The sequence below is a fragment of the Protobothrops mucrosquamatus genome, unplaced genomic scaffold (genome assembly GCF_001527695.2).
Source record: "Protobothrops mucrosquamatus isolate PMUCROS unplaced genomic scaffold, P.Mucros_1.0 scaffold880, whole genome shotgun sequence".
In the NCBI taxonomy this organism is placed as follows: domain Eukaryota; kingdom Metazoa; phylum Chordata; class Lepidosauria; order Squamata; family Viperidae; genus Protobothrops; species Protobothrops mucrosquamatus.
This window is the reverse complement of record NW_015387134.1, coordinates 156601-178619: the sequence shown is the minus strand read 5'-3', so window position 1 is coordinate 178619 and position 22019 is coordinate 156601. Positions and strand designations below refer to the sequence as shown.

The 22019-nt window shown below is 44.5% G+C and overlaps 1 protein-coding gene across 1 annotated transcript in view; it reads left to right on the top strand.

Moving 5' to 3' along the window:
- Positions 1–14923: 14923 nt before the first annotated feature.
- LOC107290379 (glucagon receptor-like) overlaps positions 14924–22019 on the top strand; it is an 18674-nt gene continuing 11578 nt past the window's right edge. Inside the window, 5 exon segments of the mRNA XM_015819258.1 lie at positions 14924–14998; positions 16220–16316; positions 17249–17356; positions 19420–19541; positions 22001–22014. Coding sequence (XP_015674744.1) covers positions 14924–14998; positions 16220–16316; positions 17249–17356; positions 19420–19541; positions 22001–22014 — 416 coding nt within the window.

Below are 22019 nucleotides of genomic sequence, written 5' to 3'. Positions count from 1 at the left end.
AGATGGTGCTGGTTTTTTTAAAAAAGCATGTTTTTACCTGTCACAGGTGTGACATCTATATAATATAGGTATATAAAAACATGCGCGTATTCGAATGCAACGTTGTGTCAAAATTTCAAAGCAATCGGTGAAGAACTTTTGGAGATGTAAGATTTTGAACAAACGAACATTTACATTTTTATTTATATAGATTGGTTTATCAAAGTATAAAATACAGAAACACAAAGAAAAATGAAAATAATAGGAAAATATGGGAGGAAAGGGGGAAGAGGAGAAAGTTTACGGTAAAGGAGAGGAGAAAAAGACAAGCTTTGGCTTCCGACTCATTTTGGTGCAGTAGAATAAGGTAATAACCTACAACCTCATTTTTTTTTCTTTTACATAATACATGCTAGCCATTTCTACAACAACAAACCTATCTACTGTATTCAACGAAACCCCAAATCAAAGTTTCATTTTGTTTTCCCCACAAGCACAAAGTTCAAAAGTGATTTCCAAGGAGAAACAACATTAATTGTATTCTTTTGTTTAATCGAAGCATGAAGCCGATGAAATCCTTGTGGGTGTCTCTGACAATGCCCCATAAGTACAAACGGTACGTACAAGAAATTACTGATCAGCTCTTCTCAAAACATGATCTTCTTAAAAAGACAACTTATATCGTTCCAATTTTTTTTTCCAGTGGGTCAAAATAAATCTATTGTCTTATAGATTGGACAAATGAAACAGGTGGTAGATTGACCCGCGACGAATGGATGAGCAATGGTTCACCAATTATACTGAGAGACTTAAATGAACAATATTGTATTCTCCACACACTGCTTTCCTTTTCCACTTCAGAATAGGTGTTTTTCTAACTTGTGCCAATGTGAGCCCAGCCTTGCTGTTTTCCCACTGAAATGTAATTCAGTCTAGGCAACATCTGAACTCTAATTTTATTTATTAGGTTTTTATCTTTCCTTTATTACTTTATAACTTAAGACAGCGAGCATACTTAATACTCCTTCCTCTTATTTTCCCCATAACAACAACTCTATGAAATGGGTTGGGTTGAGAGAGAGAGATTGGCCCAAAATCATCCAGTTGTCTTTCATGGCTAAGGCGGGACTAGAACTCACTGTCTCCTAGTAATTGGCCCAAGGTCACCCTGCTGGCTTTCATGCCTAAGGCGGGACTAGAACTCACTGTCACCTAGCAATTGGTCCAAAATCACCCTGCTGTCTTTCATGCCTAAGGCGGGACTAGAACTCACTGTCTCCTAGTAATTGGCCCAAAGTCACCCTGCTGGCTTTCATGCCTAAGGCAGGACTAGAACTTACTGTCTCCTAGTAATTGGCCCAAGGTCACACCTAAGATGGGACTAGAATTCACCATCTCCTGGTTTCTAGGCCTGCACCTTAACCATTAGACCAAACTGGCTAACACTATGTCTCCTCTTTGGTTTCTGGCCAATGCCTTCCATGACCTTTCGTCCAAGTCCAAGAACACGTCCCATGCCCTGTTGTCTTTTTTGAGGCAGGTCTTCTCCATCTCCAATCAACACAGCTCTGGGAAGCTGCGATTCACTGGTTCTTGCCTGAACACACCACCCATGTGCCAACACACCACCCATGTGCTGGCAGAGAAGATGGCCAAGTCCTGGACCTGTGGCCTGCTCCAGGGATCTAAGATGGTTGCTTTATTCTGCCACATGGTAGGACTCAACATGCAGCTGCTCTTCTGAGCCACACATCTGAGCCACATATCTCTGTCATCTTGTGGGTCACTCTACAGATGTATCCTCCCGTTCTGCAGTGACCTCACGGTCACCTGGATCCTGAAACTCTCAGGTGCTTAGTCAAACTTGTGGGCAATTGAGAAACTCTGTTCTAGGCCAAAGAGGTCCAGCATAACGGATTGTCTGTCAAGACAGAGGCGTCTTTTGACTACCTCCATTCAATGGGATATTTTGGGCTGCCTCCCAAGACGAGGCTGAATCAGGCGCTGGCACATCCCAGGGGCGCTCTAGCTGCCTCCTGAATGGGGACTTCGCTGCCCCTTCTTGCAAGGAGAGCCAGACTTGCTTCATATTGAGAAAACAGCTGGAGGCTAGAAGTACTTTCCCCCATCATTCGTGGATTACTTTTCTGGTTTCAAATCAAAATCCACCTCTTTCCCCAGGCTTTAACTGCTCTAGCTGCCTCCCTGGAGCCCGTTGTTGGTTTCAACTTAAAATGGAGGTTGGGTGAGCTGAACCGTTTCCAGCTCTTGCTGAAGGACATGTCTGAAAATAATTGGTGGTTGGAGATGCCCCCCCCCCAGCAAGGGGTGGAAAAGATTAGGCTGGTAGCAGCTGATGGTGCCATGCCTTAGTTGTGACCTCTCTCCCTCAACAAAGAGCAATCTGGGGAGGGGAGGATGGGGACTACACTGCAGAAGCAGCAAGCGAAGAAGCATCTTTTAATTTTATCTCCTTCTTTCCTATGAAAGTATAATAATAATAATAATAATAATAATAATAATAATAATAATAATAATAATAATAATAATAATGATGATGATGATGATGATGATGATGATGATGATGATGATGATGATGATGATGATGATGATAGGGACCTTGGAGGTCATCTAGTCCAACCCCCTGCTCAGGCAGGAAACTCTAAACCAGTGAAGGGAACATACCATCAAGAAATATGGTGAAGAAACCTAGTCTCCCTAACTACCGTTTGCTTAATCATAGTTTTCAATAAAGGAGAATATTTATAGCTCAGGGTTGAACTGTGGGGTCCTTGGTGCTCTCTGAGCTTGGTGGTTTTCTTGCAGATGTTTCATGACCCAAACTAGGTAACATCATCAGTGCTAGAAGGGAGGAGGAGGAGGAGGAGGAGGAGGAGGAGGAGGAGGAGGAGGAGGAGAGCAAGAAGAAAAGGCCACTGGCTGGAGAAACCTCTAAGGGCTCCTGTTCCAGGACAAGTTGTTGAGGCAATGGCTGACTCAGAAGGGATAGCACAAGGAGAACATGATAACAGCAACAGCTCTTTCACTGCTCGTTGTCTCCTTGCTTCTGAGTCCTACTTCAGCTATGGCTCTTAGTGGGGCCTGAGACGTAGGCTGACAAGTCTACTCTGCAAAAGTCAGGATGGCCTCTTTGCTGTCCTCTAATGGCTTCATATCTTTGCAGCAGAGATATGCTAGTTCCATCCTATGGTCCTGAAATCAGGTGGTTGAAGATACGGGGTGAAGCCAGGCTGTCAAGGGCCTTCAGTGGGCCTCGGTGCCTGTAGGGCCAAATAGCCTTCCTGCTCTTCACTGTATTTATGCCAGAGGTGTAAACGTTAGCTCAACTAGAAAGCTGGTTCGCAAGGTTGGGGTGCTGTCTCTGTACTTCACATAGCTCATACATTGGAGTTTGGCTTGCATCCTGACCGTAAAGATTGTCAGGTTGGATTGTCATGATCAGAAGGTTGTAAACCGGCAAGAAAGCTATGGAACTTCAGCTGTAGATCCAAGATGGGGGAATTTGGGATTTAGGCATGGTAAGCCTGTAATTTTTGTGAAGAGCCATTTGCAGGTCTGGTAGAGTAACACCCCAGGCCTGTTTTCTAATCAAAGACTGTAGCTGGGCGTCTTGTATGATACAGCACTCGGGCCAAATGAGAGTTGGGCCAGTTGATCTTTGTCTTTGGTGTTGCTCTCCGTGGTTCTGAAACAACAGTAGTGCCCCCCCCTTAGATCTCTCCATGGTGCTGAAGTTACAGCTGAGATACAGGCAGTCCTCGACTTACGACAATTCATTTAGTGACCGTTCAAAGTTACAACGGCACTGAAAAAAGTGACTGATGAGCATTTTTCGCACTTAAAACCTTTATAGCATCCCCATGATCAGGTGATCAAAATTTGGACGCCTGGCAACCGGTTCATACTTATACGACCGTTGCTGTGTCCCAAGGTCACGTGATCCCCTTTTGCAACCTTTTGACAAGGAAAATCAATGGGGATTCACTTAACAACGGTGGCAAGAAAGGTCGTAAAATGGGGCAAAATTCACACTTAACAAACGTCTCACTTAACAACAGAAATTTGGGGCTCAGTTGTGGTCGTATGTCGAGGACTACCTGTACTGCAGAGAACCTCCAAACTCCCAGGCCTCTGATAGAGACCCTGAGACTGAGGAAGCCACAGGCCCCCCAGAGGGCTGAGCAAGGAATGCTTATATACATACTGTACAGCTGCCATTGTGCTTTTAATAATAATGATGATAACAACAACAACAACAACAACAACAACAACAACAACAACAATAATAATAATAATAATAATAATAATAATAATAATAATAATAATAATAATAATAATAATAATAATAATAATAAAGTTGGAAGGGACCTTGGAGGGCATCTAGTCCAACCCCCTGGTCAGGCAGGAAACCCTACACCATTTCGGACAAATAGCTGTCCAGTCTCTTCTTAAACATTTCCAGTGTTGGCGCATTCACCGCTTCTGGAGGCAGGTGGTTCCACTGGTTAATTGTTCTAACCGTCAGGAAGTTTCTCCTTAGTTCTAAGTTGCTTCTCTCTTTGGTTAGTTTCCATCTATTTGTTTCCTGTCCTGCCTTCAGGCGCTTTGGAGAATAGCTTGACTCCCTCTTCTTTGGGGCAGCCCCTGAGATATTGGAACGCTGCTATCATGTCCCCCCTGGTCCTTCTCTTCATTAAACTAGACATACCCAATAGTGACTCTATTAATAGTGGCTCTATTCAAACCAATGCGATTGGCTTTGCTTTAATATTTAGAATCCTATCCTTCTCTTCCCCCAAAAGCTTTCAAGAAAACGGCTAATAGTATTCGGTAGCCTCTTCAAATCACTCTTCTTAATTATGAAAAACAAGGAAAAGTTATAGAAACAGGAACCAGCTGAAAAACGAGCAATACTATGGCTCCCTCCTCCTTCGTTAAAAGGCCCCCAATCTTTTGAGAGCAGAGAAGGAAATGTTCTCTCTCTTTTTATGTTTTCATTTCTCTGCGGTCAATAAATATTGACCAGGAACACCAAGAAGTGGCTAAACAATATGAACCAACCTTTCCTTTTCATAGCTGTGCCTCCCCCCCCCACCCTCGGTCATTTCAGTCATCTGTAATGTCCAGATCTCCTGCAACTGCGGAAGCTTTGAGAAAACACAAAGAACTGATAAAGAAAATACAAAAAAAACAACAAAAAAAAAAGAACTAACACCAAGTGAAAAATGAGCTGCTGGATCTGTGCAACCGAGCAATCTTCACCCTACGGGTTACAAGTGTGCAACTTTGTGCTCAGCACACCACTAGGACGGATGGCAGTTTTATGTTGGATTGCCCTCTAGATAGAAGAATAAAAAACAAGATGCCCTTAAAAGGGGGGGGGGAAATCGCAATCTTTTAAAAACAATCTTATTAAAATAATTTTCTCCATCTCATTTTTCTGCCCAAAGGACTCACCTCGGGGGATTTGCAAAGTGAAAACGAGAAATAGCATATAATGAGTTATCTCTGAACCAATCAGTGGAGCAAAATTATTGAACCCTCAGCAAACACCCTGGGAGGATCGCACAGCCTGAGCATGTTTGCACAAATCTGGCATTGGACTGTGATAACCACCCCGAGTCACCACAGAATCAAGAACAATAGTAAAGAAAACAATATAAGCCTGTGCAGTTAGTACCTGCTGGGTTTGATTGGGGATTATTTGCCCTCCTTATGTTGAAATAAAATAGAGGAACACACAAATGAATGTGGTTTTCATGAATAATGGGGGGGGGGGGTGAAACCTTGGAAGCTTTTTCAATTTTAAAACATGCCCCAAAGATCTTTCAAAGGACGGTGAGTTGTAATTCAGTCAATAAATAGGAAAGAACAAATAACAGAATAACAGGTCTGGAAGGGACCTTGGAGGTCTTCTAGTCCAACCCCCTGCTCAGGCAGGAAACCCTACCTACACCATTTCAAAGTCCCTGATTCATTTTATAATAATAATAATAGTAAAGTTGGAAGGGACCTTGGAAGTCATCTAGTCCAACCCCCTGCTCAGGCAGGAAACCCTATACCATTTCAGACAAATGGCTGTCCAGTCTCTTGTTAAAAACTTCCAGTGTTGGAGCATTCACCGCTTCTGGAGGCAGGTTGTTCCACTGGTTAATTGTTCTAACTGTCAGAAAGTTTCTCCTTAGTTCTAGGTTGCTTCTCTCCTTGGTTAGTTTCCATCCATTGCTTCTTGTCCTGCCTTCAGGCGCTTTGGAAAATAGCTTGACTCCCTCTTCTTTGGGGCAGCCCCTGAGCTACTGGAACACTGCTATCATGTCCCCCCTCGTCCTTCTCTTCATTGAACTAGACATTCCCAATTCCAGCAACCGTTCCTTATATGCTTTAGCCTCCAGTCCCCTAATCATCTTTGTTGCTCTTCTCTGTACTCTTTCTAGAGTCTCAACATCTTTTTTACATCGCGGTGACCAAAACTGGATGTAGTATTCCAAGTGTGGCCTTACCAAGGCCTTGTAAAGTGGTATTAACACTTCACATGATCTTGATTCTATCCCTCTGTTAATGCAGCCCAGCACTGTGTTGGCCTTTTTGGCAGCTGCAGCACACGGCTGGCTCATATTTAAGTGATTGTCCACTAGGACTCCGAGGTCCCTCTCACAGTTACTACTATTTTGATTTCAGGGACATCAAAGCATTTCAAAATATTTGCTTTACAGCCGGTCCTTGATTTACGACCACAATTGAGCCCAAAATTTCTGTTGCTAAGTGAGACATTTGTTGAGTTTTGCCCCGTTTTACAATCTTTCTTGCACACTGTTGTTAAGTGAATCACTGTACTGGTTACACGGTGGCCACTGTTGTTAAGTGAATCTGGCTTTCCCATTGCTTGTCAGAAGGTCACAAAAGGGGATCACACGATCCCGTGACACTGCAACCGTCATAAATATGAGTCAGTTGCCAAGCATCTGAATTTTGATTATCTGACTATAGGGATGCTGCAACTGCCATAAGTGTGAAAAAATGGTCATAAGTCACATTTTTCAGTTCCGTTGGAACTTTGAACGGTCACTAAATGAACTGTTGTAAGTTCGAGGCTTACCTGCATTAAGGTAATTATTGCTAATTTGCTATGATAATAGAGACGGACGTCTTTTTCAGTGGAATTATATTTCTGAATTGCCACCTGCACCAAACTGTTAATTCAAGCTGAAATTCCAGGCAGTTCTTTGGCTATGTGCTAGTTCTACAATCGGGCTGAAAATAAATCCAGATTGCTTCTAGCTGAAGCCCTGTTTGTTAAATTGGGTATGTCTAGTTTAACGAAGAGAAGGACGAGGGGGGACATGATAGCAGTGTTCCAATATCTCAGGGGCTGCCACAAAGAAGAGGGAGTCAAGCTATTCCCCAAAGCGCCTGAAGGCAGGACAAGAAGCAACGGATGGAAACTAATCAAGGAGAGAAGCAACCTAGAACTAAGGAGAAACTTCCTGACTGTTAGAACAATTAACCAGTGGAACAACCTGCCTCCAGAAGTGGTGAATGCTCCAACACTGGAAGTCTTTAAGAAGAGACTGGACAGCCATTTGTCCGAAATGGTGTAGGGTTTCCTGCCTGAGCAGGGGGTTGGACTCGATGACCTCCAAGGTCCCTTCCAACTTCATTATTATTATTATGGATCATCGCACAGTCAGCCAGATGTTCAGACTGGATTTGGCATTTTGTCTACCTATCGAGTCCTTATTATTATTATTATTATTATTGTTGTTGTTGTTGTTGTTGTTATTATTATTAAATTGTGTTAACCGAATAAAAGACCATTGACTAGAACGGCATGGCATATTAAGCCAAAACTAAAAATTTGGGAAGCCAATTCCGTCCTTAGCAAGGGACAAGGACTTCCTGGCTGCTACTGGAAACAGGATGTTTAAAATTAAAAAGCAATTGGTTTGATCCAGAAGTGCTTGGAAATGAATGAACAAGGCAAAATGCTTCTTCATCCTAAGGGGTCACTTGGCCCTGGCTGCCTCTCAAAGTGCTGTGAATAGAATTGGAGACGCCACAGGCAAATCTTAGAAAACTGATGTGCCGGTGATTCAAACTTTCTTCAGAAAGAAAGGATAGTTTTTTTCCTTCTGGATCAAAAAAAAAAGTGGAGTCTAAAGTTGGGATGCTTTAATCATTATCTAGTTCTTACAAATCTTTTTTTTAATAGCTAAAAAGGGGGGGAAAACAAAGCGTAAAAAATAAATGAGGCGTCTGTTACGGTCCTTTTTTTTTTTTTTTGCATGTATTCATTTTAAGTAGAATGATAGAATATTTGTACCTCAAGATACCATCTCAGTAACTTTTAAGTTGTATTGCCTTCCACTCCAAGAATTGGAGTCAATTAATTAATTCTTCTTAATGTGGCTGAGATTGAGAAACACTGGTTAAAACTAAAAAGAGAATAACAGAGGTTTTGGAAAAAATGAGCTGGTATTGAAGTCTGAAGACTGTGTGGCCAAACCAACACAAACGCAGAGCGGTTTAAAATGTGTGGTTTACAGAGTTTGCATCGGCCAGAGTTTATATTCTTATGACCTGCCAAACTACACACTAATTCCAAATTCAGACCTGTTCTGAGGGTTCAGCACCTCAAGCCAGAATCTCCCTTGTGCCTCCCCCTTCGTTTGGCTGGAAGTCAAAGAATAAAATAGTTGATTGCTATTAAATGGCAATCGGTTGCATTTTTTTAAATTATTTAATGGGAGGGTATGGATTCATCAAAGGGTATAGAAACATACTAAGCCAGAACCAAGCCAACTCCATTTTATGGTTGCGCTTCCACCTACTAAACCACAATTATTGAGGGGAACCACACATCGCCCCCCCCCCCCCAGATGCTTGTGAACTGAACTTAGCGCGTCGGAAACAAAGCCTGAGAGTCAGAAGCTGCTTGGCATTCATGCACCCCACTCCTCAGCCGCCCTGTGGCCTCTGTAACCCGGGGGGGAGTCCACCTCCCGTCTGGAGGCTCTGCGCGTCGTGTGAACGGACCCACTGGCGAGTTATCCAGCCCACCAAAGCGGAGCCCAGGGCGATCTGTGCCAACCCCCAAGCCTGGCCGGCTGGGCTTCCCAATTTTACGCAGGAGAAACAGACGCAGCGCTTGCAGAAGAAGACACTTGTCACGCTGGGGAGAGAGAGGCGTTTTCCACCTAGCCAGCCCCCCCCCAAGTCAGATTTCTTTAAAATGCCGCCCCCGAGTAGGACGCCACGTGGAGCAGGGAGGGAGGGGCGGCGGCGGTGGCTGGGCAGGCGAGGGCGCGCTAAACCTCTCCAGGACCGGGTCTTCTGCGGAGGCGCAGGCTTTCTCGCTTCTTCCAACTGCTCGGCGCCTGGGAGATCTTGAGCTACTGGTGGTGGTGTGGTGTGGTGTGCCGTGCCTGGCGTTTTCCCCACCCAGCCTCGGGTCTGTGGGGCGCGAGAGACCTCTCCATCCGTCCAGGGTGGGAAACAAGCTCGTATAAGGAGACACCAAGGAGGTAAGGGGCAGGGAGACGCCTCCCGGGGCCGGGAAAGCTTGGAGGAGTGAGATAGAGCCCCAGGGGACAGGCCAACACGCGTCGTGTGTATGCATCTGTCCCGAACGCGCGCGTTTGGAATATACGCGCGCGTTTCCCCAGGAGTAGAGTTGCTAAGGCTTCATTTAAGTCTGGACTAAGCGGGGATTTGAATCCGGAAGGTTTTGCATGGAGAGGGGAGATTAGGAAATGGGGTATCTCTGCAAGAGTGTATCTGAGGGCGTGCAAAGGGTCTTTTTTTTTGTTTTAACCTTCTCAGCAGCCCGTAATGCAGTTGGACCCTCCAGCTGGGTTACAGAATAGGCTTTTTCTTGGCCGTATCTGGGGGCTTCTCCAAATATCATCCAGTTTGTAGAGTCTTGCGTTGATTTGGGCACGGCTGGATTTGAAAGCGAAACTGGCTGAGGCACACAGGGCACTCTGAAAGGACGCCTCCTTTTGAATTCTCAGCCCTTTCACAAGCCTAAGGACCCTTGTGCAAAAAGTGTCTAGAGAGGAAGCAGAAAGAGATTGTTACGGCCCTTTAAGACAGGGCTTTTCAACCTTTTCACCCGTTGTACCACTTTTAGGTTATGGCAATATCCGAGTACCACCAGTCACCTAGTAAGGTGTCAAAAACTTGATGACCCCCCCCCAAAAAAGGAAAAAAGTGATAAAGTACAGGTAGTCTTTGATTTACAACAGTTCGCTTAGTGACTCTTCGAAGTTACAGTGGCACTGAAAAAAGTGCCCCCCAAGCCACAGCCGAGCAAGACACCTGCCTGCCCGCCCGGCGGCGCTCTTCCTCCTGTCCGAGGTTTTCATTGTTGTGAGTATTTCTGTTGAGGATTGGCAGCGGGAGTGGGGTGGGGGGGTGTTTGGTTTTTATTCCCCCTGTCTGCTGGGTGGTTGCAGCAGGTTTGGTCACTTCCCATGACCCTGGGACACTGTGACCGTCATAAATATGAATCAGTTGCCAAGCATCTGAATGTAAATCACAAGACCCTGGAGATGCTGCAACATTCCAGCTGATCGGCGCTTCTTCTGGGTTCAGCAGAAGCACCAGGATCAGTGCTGCTTTCCAGCTGATTGGTGCTTCTTCTGGGCTCAGCAGAAGCACCAGGATCAGCGCCAGGCTCCAGCTGGAGCCTGGCGCTGATCCTGGCGCTTCCACTGAGCCCTGACAGCCCTGCAGCTCCAGCCGTCTCTCGCTCAGGCTTGTGCGGTGCTACCACCGGTTCAGTTCATTCCCCTCCCCCACTACCACTTTTCTAGGATGCTCGCGTACCACCTGCCAGGTGCCAATGTACCACAGGTGGTACCCGTGCCACTGGTTGAAAAGCCCTGCTTTAAGAGGCTGTAGAACTCATGCGTGGGTCTTGGTGAAGATGAAATGAGGGTGGTGGAATTTCTGCCTGGATTTCAAACATACCTTCATTGGCATCCCTGAACAAGGGACTTGATGAATATCTGTCTAAATGTCTGTCTGGATTTATTCTTAAAATTCCATTCTTCCTCAAAGGAACTCGTTAGAGACCAGTTGTAACTCATCCCACGAGTGTTTCATTTTTTCAGTACAAAATATACGCAGAGCTAGCTGTGATGTGATGGGAATCGTAGTTTAAAGCTGAGGTGTTCAACCTTGGCAACTTTAAGACCAGTGGACGTAAACACTCCATGCTGGCTGGGGCATTCTGGGAACTGAAGTCCACAGGTCTTTAGGTTGTCAAGGTGGGACGTTTTGGTCTAAAGTACCCGAAGGCACCGGGAAAGGATGATGTGCAGTATGCTATCACCTGAGGGATCGGTGATGGACAATTCCTACACAACATTATGGGTCAAAGTGCCTTAAAGAAATGGAAGGAAAGAGGGCATCTACCAATGCTCAAAGAGTTTTAATGTTCTCTGCAAATGGGAGCATGTTTGACCAGGAAGAGGGAATCCAACCTACTTCAGAAATTAGATCCAGGTCGTCACTGGATTTCGGTAACCTGTCCTGCTTTGAGGACATAAGGGAGCACCAGAGTTTTATTGCCTGACCCAACCAAGTCTAAAGGTGGGCTAAACATCAAGAGAAGAAGTTCAAGCTAGCAGTGAAAGGAAGGTCCCAGGGCAGAGAAGGTTGAGGGTGACATGGTAGCTGTCTTCTAGTACTTGAGGGGCTGTTGACTTATTCTCCAAAGCATCTGAGGATAGGACAAGAAGCAATGGGTGGAAGCTTGTTAAAAAAGAGTAGAAGAAGAAGTAAGGAGAACTTTTTTTTGACAGTGAGAATGATTAATCAAGCCCCACTAAGAGCCATATCTTGGCTTGGAAGGTCGTGGCCATGTCTGTTTTTACCCAATTGGCTAGACCACCTTTGGTTTAGCCATGGTTAATGACACAATTGTGGCTGGCTGCATCCATTCAACAGAAGAGACCATTATGGTTTTCAGCTAAGTGGGGTTCCATAACTTGTCAGATCAGACTTAAAGAATCCATGTTAGGCTTGTGACACCGAATGGCTGTGGAGGACAATTCCGCAACTATTAATCGTGCTTATTCATAAGTAATTAATTAAACCTGCACTATCGCCACTACCACCACCGATGACCTAAAATCATGATCTAGCTTGGTTTATTTTGGTTTAGCAGACTGGCATTGAAGTTTATTCAGTAAATAAGACAATGCATTCCTTGGGTGCAATGCGTGAACTAGCCCAAGGGTTTTATTGGGGCATCTGAAACACAAACTCGCTATTGGTGTAATAAAGGTGTAAGATTTTTTTTCCCCCGTTTCGTTTTGCGAGATGGGTGGCTATTTAAATTTGAAGAATTCCATAATTAAATCAAAGTTAATACACTGTTTAGCCTGGCTGCATTTGCTCCTAAAACCCACAGATTTCCCCCCCCCACTGTTATTTGAACGGAAGCTTTTGAGGAAATGTCTCACTTTCAGTCTGAATCTGGGACACGGGATGTGATGCTCTCCTGCCTCGCCTTCTTCAAAAACCCCTCTGATACCTGAGCCCCTTGTCTCTCTCTCTCTCCCCCGTTCCTTCGAAAAAGTAATTTATGCATCTACCAGCAATTAGAGTTCTTCTGTTTCCTATCCTCTTGACTCCATGGAGGCAGAAGAAAAAATAATTTGTTTTATTTCAACAGAAAGCCCTTTTCTGTTATGCTGGCAGCTTTATGGGCGGCTTCCAACATGCAAATCAGTGCTGTGCAACCTTTTCATAAAATGCCATTGTAGGTTTCCAGGAATCGGGAACAGAGTCACTTTGTTTGGCTGTCACTTTGGGTTTGTTCTCAGATTGCTGTTTGTTGGCAGGTCGGGGTGATTTTGACGCACAAGGAAGCTGAGTTGGGGATATGAGGAACAACAACACTGGCAATTCCCTTGATGTTGTGCCAGGCTCCTGGTGCAAGTTGATGTTATTTTTAAAAGGATCTTTCTCTTTGTCCCTCTCTCTCTGCTATCTATATGCATCATCAACTCTATTATCTATCTCTAATTCTCTATAGATCTACTGTCTATATCTATCTACATCTACCTATCTGCTCTCCATCTATACTATACTACTATCTATACCATCTGTCCGTCCGTCCGTCCGTCCGTCCGTCCGTCCGTCCGTCCGTCCGTCCGTCCGTCCGTCCATCCATCCATCTATCTATCTATCTATCTATCTATCTATCTATCTATCTATCTATCTATCTATCTATCTATCTATCTATCTATCTATCTATCATCTCTATGTCTATCTGTCTGTCTGTCTGTCTGTCTATCTATCTATCTGTCTATCTATCTATCATCTCTATGTCTATCTGTCTGTCTGTCTGTCTCTGTCTGTCTATCTATCTGTCTATCTATCTATCATCTCTATGTCTGTCTGTCTGTCTGTCTGTCTGCCTGCCTGCCTGCCCCCCCCCCTCTCTCTCTATCTATCTATCTATCTAATCTTATATCCAGGGCTTTTGTTGTCATAGAATGCCCAGAACGGAGTTCCAGCACCTTTTTTGGATGGAACCTTGTAGGGTAGGCAAGGCGGGTTGTATGACATGTGTGAGTTCCAGCACTTTTTTTTTCTCAAAAAAGCACTGCTTATATCTATATCCACCTATCTGCTCTCTCTCTTTTTTATCTATAATCTGTCCTCTCTCTCTCTCTCTCCATCTCTATCTATCGCTATTCCTTGATTTATGATCATAATGGAGCCAGCCCATTATGATCGTAAATAATGATGGATACAAATGTCCCAATTTTATGATCTTTTTTGTGGCAGTTATTGAATCATCATGGTTTTTTTAAGCGAATCCACAGTCATTAAGTAAGCTCATTGTTTACTATGGGGTGTTTTTGCCAAAAGCCAGAAGTAGATGCCACTTTTGGGCAAAAACGCCGTATATTGTGGTCACGTGACCAGGGGATGCTGCGAACAGCCATAAATGCCAGCCAGTTGCTCAGTGGCAGAAATGTGGTTATGTGACTATGAGTGGCGTGGCCTTGAATGTCAGGATCTCAGAAGGGGTTGTAAGTACCTTTTGGGGATCCACCATAACTGAAATAGTTGATAAGCAATTGGTAGTAAGTCAAGGATTAGCTGCATCTGGGACACCCACTTGAGTTTAGGAGCCCTGATATTCTGACAAACTTGGTTCAGGTATCTGTTTTATTCCTTCAGTAGCTAAGTAACAATATTTCAATTTTATTCAGATGGATGGGTAACTCCTAATCCCACGGGAACTGTCCTCGAAGCACCTGAAATGTCCACTTGAGCATTTCTTTGTGTGTGGAATTCTGATGTTTGACAGATGTCGTTGCAGTAATATTCTCCAGTTAAGCATCTCTTTGGGATGAACAGTTCCATAGCTTGAAGGGATTTCCACAGGGGATCCCAGCCGAGTTGGAATTATGGAGTCAGAATACCGAGACTTGCACTCAGGCAGTATTTTGTGCATGGGAAAGCAACAGCAAGAATCTTTGGGTCTCGTCCAACCGCATCATCTTGAAATTCTGCATCTTTAGAGGAAGCCATAGTTTCTTCTAGGTGGAATTAAGCTGGCTGGAGAATTCTGTCGAAGTCCACAGTCTTAAAGTTGCCAAGGTTGGATGTCCTAGGTCTAGTGCAGGGGTAGGCAACCTTGGCTCTTTTATGACTTGTGGACTTCAACTCCCAGAATTCCTGAGCCAGCATAGCTGGCTCAGGAATTCTGGGAGTTGAAGTCCACGAGTCATAAAAGAGCCAAGGTTGCCTACCCCTGGTCTAGTGGGTCAGCTTTGAAACTTTTTAAAGCCAACACAGCCTTTTGTTAATGTTTTTCTTCTATTTTGTTATTTTATTTTAGAGAGAATTCAGGAGCATAGCTGAGTTAGCGATTCATGCGCTGAGGTTGTGGCTCATGATGAAGGATGTGCTTTTCTCCCATCATGTAGGAAGACAGATTGGTTTCATCTTGATGAGCTCTGTCTTTATGGAGGTAAGAAGGTCACTCAGCAAAGAGCAAGAGTTTGCCTTGTTCCCGGGGAATGTGTCAGACGCAAAGAATCAGGACCACCCAATCAGGTTGCAACATAGAAGAATTTATTCAAGCCTGTACATAAGAATCTGGTCAACTAAAGTTTGACACTAAGTTGGCACCAGATAAGACTCAACAAAATTCAGGAGAGGTTGGACGTGGATGCGGACGCAACGATTCCAAACTGATGACACATTTAACTCTGCCCTCCAGCTCTGCCTGCTATAGAATTCTCCCGGATGCACCAGGGCTTCCTGCCCACAACTGGCCGAGCTCTTAAGCCTCCTGGAATACGTTGTGAAAGGAGATAGAATTCAGCTGGGGAGAAGTGAAATTTTATTGGGCAGAAAACAGAAGGAGTTTCTTGGATGAGTTTTCCAACTGAACTGTTTTTCATTGAAGAAAAATAAGATGCTCAGTAGTATATCTTTAATGAAAAACAGCAAGTGTCTATACTTCATCAGGGCTAGGATCTCAGTCAATGGATTAAAACAAAAGAGGCTAAGAGGAGATAAGTCAGCTAATAGAAACCATTCTAGAAGCAAGTGGAGATCTTCCTCCTTCATTCGAAATCCTGGCTGAGGATTTTAGTCCTTCTCCCAAAAGAAGAAAAGAGTTGGTCTCCATTCACACGTGGTCAAATCTGAGTGTTGAGTGGGCATCACTTTCCCCTTGTCCAAGAATGTCTTATCTATCAGTACAGAAATCAGGCTGGAGGCACATAGTGTAAATCAGGGGTGTCAAACTGCCGGCCCGCGTGCTGGATGCGTCATGAGGAAACCGCACCCACCCCGTTGCTGGCAATAGGGAAAAAGCTCCGATATGTTCGCGCGACGTCACGTGACGTCGCGAGTTTGACATATCTGGTGTACATGAATAAAATGAACACAGTGTATTATCTGGCATGATCTTTCCTCACTCAGAGGAAGCCAGTCGTTGAATGGATTTTGATTGACTGGGGAATTCTGGGAATTGAAGTCCACAGGTCTTAATGTTGCCAAGGTTGGACACCCCTGCTTTAGAGCAAAGGTGCCAGTTTTGAGACCTCGCAGTGTTGTTCCAGAACACCAGAACCACATGGCCCTAGCACCAGGGAAACAGAGCGAATGAAATCTAGATAGTGATAGTATGCTCTGAATATTGTGCTTCTGACAAGACTAATAAAGGTCTAATTTTATGCAGAGTTGCAGCGCAAAGATTCTAGAGAAGACATTTGACCAGTGGTTGAGATATAAAGATGAATGTATGAAGAAGATGGCCAATGATCCTTATCCTTCAGGTGAGAGTCTGTGTCTTTGGTGAACTGTCAGTCACAGAAACAATGGTGTCTTTGAGAGTAAAATTACAGGAGGACAGAGCTGGAAGGGACCTTGGAGGTCTTCTAGTCCAACCCACTGCTCAAGCAGGAAACCCTATACCATTTTAGACAAATGGCTGCCCAATCACTTTTTGAAAACCTCCAGTGATGGACCATCCATAACTCTGGGAGGCAAGCATTCCAATGATTAATTGTTCTCACTGTCAGGGAAATTTCCCCTTAGTTCTAGGTTGCTTCTCTCTTTCACCCATTACTTCTTGTCCTGCCCTCAGGTGCTTTGGAGAATAGATTGACCCCTTCTCTGTGATAGGCCCTCAAGTACTGGAAGATTGCTATCATATCACCTCTAGTCCTTCTTTTTATTAGACTAGACATACATGAATGAATGAATGAATGAATGAATGAATGAATGAATGTTATTTTAACCATCCAGTCATGTCTGACTCTTGGCGACTTTATAGGCAAGTGCTCTCCATGCTATCTTATCAAACAGAGCTTCTTTCAGTTGTTGGACGTTCATCTTTGTATCAGTTTTGATGTTATCAAGCCAACATGTTCTTCTTATTCCACTAACCATTCCTAGCATCATTGACTTCTCCAATGAATTTGCATGTATGGCATGGCTAAAGTAAATTGGACACAGTCTTGTGATTTGGGCTTCCAGTGATGTGTCTGGCTTTATATGATTCGGCACCTCCTGTTGGTTGTTCAGGCTGTCCATGGTATACGCAACAATGTACGCCAGAATGAATAGTTGAATGAATAGAGCTAGAGAGTTTCAGGGTATCAATACTGTTGACTGTGAGTATTTAGATGCTTGTGGGTATTCTAGTCCTAAACCCAGTTAAATCAAGGTCGTCCTACCCAAACAGTCTTGCTTCTGTGCCTTGCAGGCCTCTTTTGCAACCGAACATTCGATATGTATGCATGCTGGCCAGATGGGAATCCAGGAGCTATTGTCAACGTATCTTGTCCTTTCTATCTACCCTGGTACGAGAAAGGTAAGTAAGGTTGGATCTTGGGGTGCTTGGAAAGGGATCAGCAAAAGATCCCAAGTAGATTGCTTCCTAGATACACTGAAGTTGAGTTTGTTTCATCTCCTCCTTTTTCAATGAAAAAACAAGAACGTGAAAATGTGGAAGAACTGCTCCATCAATCCAAAACATCCATATTATAAAATGTCCATCCAATCTAACTTTTGCATAACTGCTCTGCGTTGTTTTGCTCCCATGAAAATCTAACCAAATGATCAGGAGTGGGGATTTTGCCAAGCTACAGTTTTGAACCACCTTAGGACCATATGAGATTCTTTTTCATCTGTAATGGAATGTGCAGATGATCTTGGGGGACAGGGGGAAGAGATGCCATGACACAATCAGAGAAAAGAGGCAGGAGCCCCCCCCAATGGCTTAACGATCAGAGGTAGAAACTTAAGAAGGACCTGCCCTAATTGATCAGATGGTTAACAGTGGTGGCTTTGAGGGATCAGGGAAAGGGATGTTGCCTAAGGACCAATCAGATAACACCTATCCTATCCTAGTCTTCTATTCCATTCCATTCCTTATTCCATCCCGTCCCATCCTACTCTACTCTACTCCACTCCACTCCACTCTACTCTACTCTACTCTACTCTACTCTACTCTACTCTACTCTACTCACTCTATTCTATTCTATTCTATTCTATTCTATTCTATTCTATTCTATTCTATTCTATTCTACTCTACTCTTTTTATTCTACTCTACTCTACTCTACTCTACTCTACTCTACTCTACTCTACTCTACTCTACTCTACTCTACTCTACTCTACTCTATTCTATTCTATTCTATTCTACTCCTATTCTATTCTACTCTTATTCTATTCTATCCTATTCTTTCTACTCTACTCTACTCTATTCTTTTTATTCTATTCTATTCTGTTCTGTTCTATTCTTTCTACTCTATTCTTTCTATTCTAGTCAACTCTATTCTGCTCTGCTCTACTCTACTCACAAAGCTGCTTGTAGTTACTTCCAATTTCAACAGTGTAATTTAAGAAAAGTATGTTGCTGTTTTTGAGGGTTTTGTTTTTTTTAAATTATACTAAACTTCAGCAAGGAACGGTCTGCCAAAACATCCCAACCCATCTTCTGCCTATTTCTGCTTTACATCATTACCTGGTATCTTTTGATAGAGTTGAAATTGGAGTTGGGCAGCACTCAGATTGAACTAAATAAATAATAGTTTTAAAAATGTTCTGGATATCAAGTCCCAGAATCCCCCCAGACATCACAGAGATATTCCTCCATCCTTTCTGGGCTACTCAGTAAGGCGTTCTTTGATAGCTGCTCCATCTGGTGGCTATAAGAGAATACGGTGCCTATGCCAGGCTGTTGTGTGAAAACCTTCTTGTGTACAGTAATCTGTCAACCAAGGCACAAAATAGAGCAGTTTGGAGCTCTTAAAGATTCTAACCGTGTCCTTTTTTGGTCCCATATTGATCCTCATAAATAAAACAGTTGTGTGAAGCAGGTTGAGCTCTCTAGGTTTTAAAGCTCTTGAGATGTTTGAACCTCTTGGCGGGACTCTTCAAAACAGCCTTCCTCTAACCTAAGGTGCCCTAAAAAGTTGGGGACCCAAGATTTCCTAACCAACATGGGCATTGCTAAGGCTTCTGGTCGCATGAGTTGTGTGTTCGCACATGCAATCTCTCCCTCTCTGTATTGCTTCCCACTCTGGCTTCTTCAGAGTGGGAAGATGGTGACTAATGCAAAACTCCCTCTTAATATCCCAAAGAGTTATTACAGAGCCCATTTAATTGGATTGCTGCAGATTAATCGGTTGCACAGACACCCTAAGCCAGTCATCCAATCCAGACAACCCCTCTCTCCTCGTCACCCATGTCATGTAATTAACACTGAATGGGTTTGTGATAGATGAGGTCCTAGAGAGGCCCTGTGCAAAAGGGCTTCCCTAGGAATTCCATCTGTCTTTACAGACACCTTCTTTTCTGCCCGTAGGACAAGGGGTGAAAATAAAGCAGACAGGTGGAGAGTCCTCGCTGATTCTGGCTCTTTGTGCTTGCAGTTAAACAGGGCGTCGTGAGCCGCAAATGTGGGCTTGACGGGAACTGGGTGCTGCTGAATGGGACGGAGTTCTGGCGGGACCACGTCCAGTGTATCGAAGAGATGGAAGCCACCACGAAAGAGGTGAGAAACAAAGTCAGTTAGAACTAAGCGGCATGTCAGGGTAATGGTCTATGAAGGCTACTCCTCAGATATCGACAGAGGAATCGTTTCAACATCGCGAGAAGTAGTGAAGCCGTACTTGGCCTAGTCTAGTGCATCTGGTGCTGGTCACCATGATACAGAAAAGAGGTTGAGACCCTAGGGCAGGGGGGTAGGCAATCTTGGCTCTTTTATGACTCGTGGACTTCAACTCCCAGAATTCCTGAGCCAGCCATGCTGACGGGAAAGGGAGAGGTTTCCAAGCTGAGCCATGCTGGCTCAGGAATTCTGGGAGTTGAAGTCCACGAGTCATAAAAGAGCCAAGGTTGCCTACCCCTGTCCCTAGAATAGTGCAGAGAAGAGCAACAAAGATGAGGAGGGGTCTGGAGGTTAAATCATATGATAAATGGTTGCAGGAACCGGGTATGTGTACTTTAACAAAGAGAAGGATGAGGAGGAACACGCTAACTGTCTTCCAGTACTTGAGGGGCAGTTGCAGAGAAGAGGGGATCGACTTATTCTCCAAAATACAAGAAATAACAGGCGGAAGCTTGTTAAGGAGACATCCAACCAAGGAGGAATTTTCTGACAGTGAGAACCATCAGTCGATCCATCAAATAGACTGGCAGCCATTCGTCTGAAATATTATAGGGCAGTGATGGCGAACCTTTTAGAGACCAAGTGCCCGAAAACTGGCCCCGCCACCGCTCCACCCCCTGCCCCGCTTGCCCGCAGGGCCACTCATTGCCTCCAGGGCCCGCCGCAGATCGCCCAGGCAGCCCAGCAGCGCCATGGCGGCCACGCCCTCTGCTCATGCCCCACAGCATCAAATGTGTGCGATGGGCCATGAGGGCAGAGTCTTGTCTACGCTGCCTGGCTGCCATGTCTTTGGCTGTGCTGCTCCGCATGGGCCACGCTCGGGGGCGACTTTCCTCCAGGGGGGCTGCTGGTGAGGAGGGGGTCGCAGGGGGAGGCAAGGCTGGGGCAACGGCACGTGTGCCCACAGAGAGGGCTCCAAGTGCCACCTCTGGCACCCGTGCCATAGGTTTGCCACCACTGGTATAGGGCTTCTTCTTTGAGTTGGACTAGAAGACCTCCAGGATCCAACTCTGTTATACTGTTCTTCTGATGCTTGCTTGCCTCCTGGAGTTGTGGGTGCTCCATCGCTGAAGGTTTCCAAACGTAGACTGGACAACCATTTGGCAAGGGTGGGACAAGGTCCCCTGCCTTGAACAGGGGGTTGGACTAGAGGACCTCCAAGGTCTCTTCCAGCCCTATGGTTCTGTGTTCTATATCCATAGAGTACAATCCCATCGACCTGCTTGGTCAGTGGGAACAGTGATAATCGTACTCCAATCTTAGCCGAGAAAGTTGAGAATCCCTACCTCAAGCCAACAATCCTTTTGTTGGGTTTCCTGTGAAGGTTTGGGAGAGGGTTCAACGATCAGCTTCCTTGTGTTTCTGAGTTTAAAGGAACGAGCCGTGCTCTCCTTTTCAGTCAGAAGTTCGTTTTTAATGTTGTTTTGTCAACGAGTGCAGCCAGCACAAGGAAGACATCGTACAGTTTTTAGCATTTCCCATTTTACTTGGATTCATATTCCAAGTACGTTTCCATGCTGTAAAATCATTTTTCTTAAAAAAAAGCAAAAAACAACAACCCTTAAGCTAATTGATCAAATTGCAATTTTCCCCCCCTCAAAGATGACTTTGAAACAGAGCTTGCGAACAGCTGATATTTTTTTTCTTGCTCTGCAAGATAGTCTGATCTGCATAAAGATGGTTTTTGCTGGTTTCCAGCAGAGTTAGGCTTGGGGAATATTTGAAGGGGAGACTAGAGATTAGTCGGACTAAAACCATCCTCAAATCGCTTTTATATTTCTGCTAAGAAAACCAAACAGATGGACTCATAAAATCACCAAGAGGAGAACTATATATATATATATATGTATATGTGGTCTTTTAGTCTTTGATTTGAAATCCTTTTTTTTTGGTCATGGTTCTTAAGCGAATCACCAGTTCCATTAAGTGAATTTGGTTTCCCTCACTGACTTCTCTTGTTGGAAGATCCCTGAGATGGTCAACCGCATGCTGGTGATCAACCGCATGCTGGTTGCCAAGGGCCCAACTTTTAGGCTGTGATGGTCATAAATGCCATGACTTTAGGCTGTGATGGTCATAAATGCCATGATGGTCATAAATGCCATGGCACTTTTTTCAGTGCCATTGTAATTTGTAGACTATACTTGTAATTCAAGGATTACAGGAAAGAAGGAAGGAAGGAAGGAAGGAAGGAGAGAAGGGAAGGAAGGAAGGAGAGAAGGGAAGGAAGGAAGGAGAGGAGGGAGGGAAGGAAGGAGGGAGGAAAGGAAGGAAGAAAGGGAGAGGGAGGGAAGGAAGGAGGGAGGGAGAGACAGAAGGAAAGAAGAAGGAAAGGAGGGAAGGAAGGAAGGAAGGAGTGGG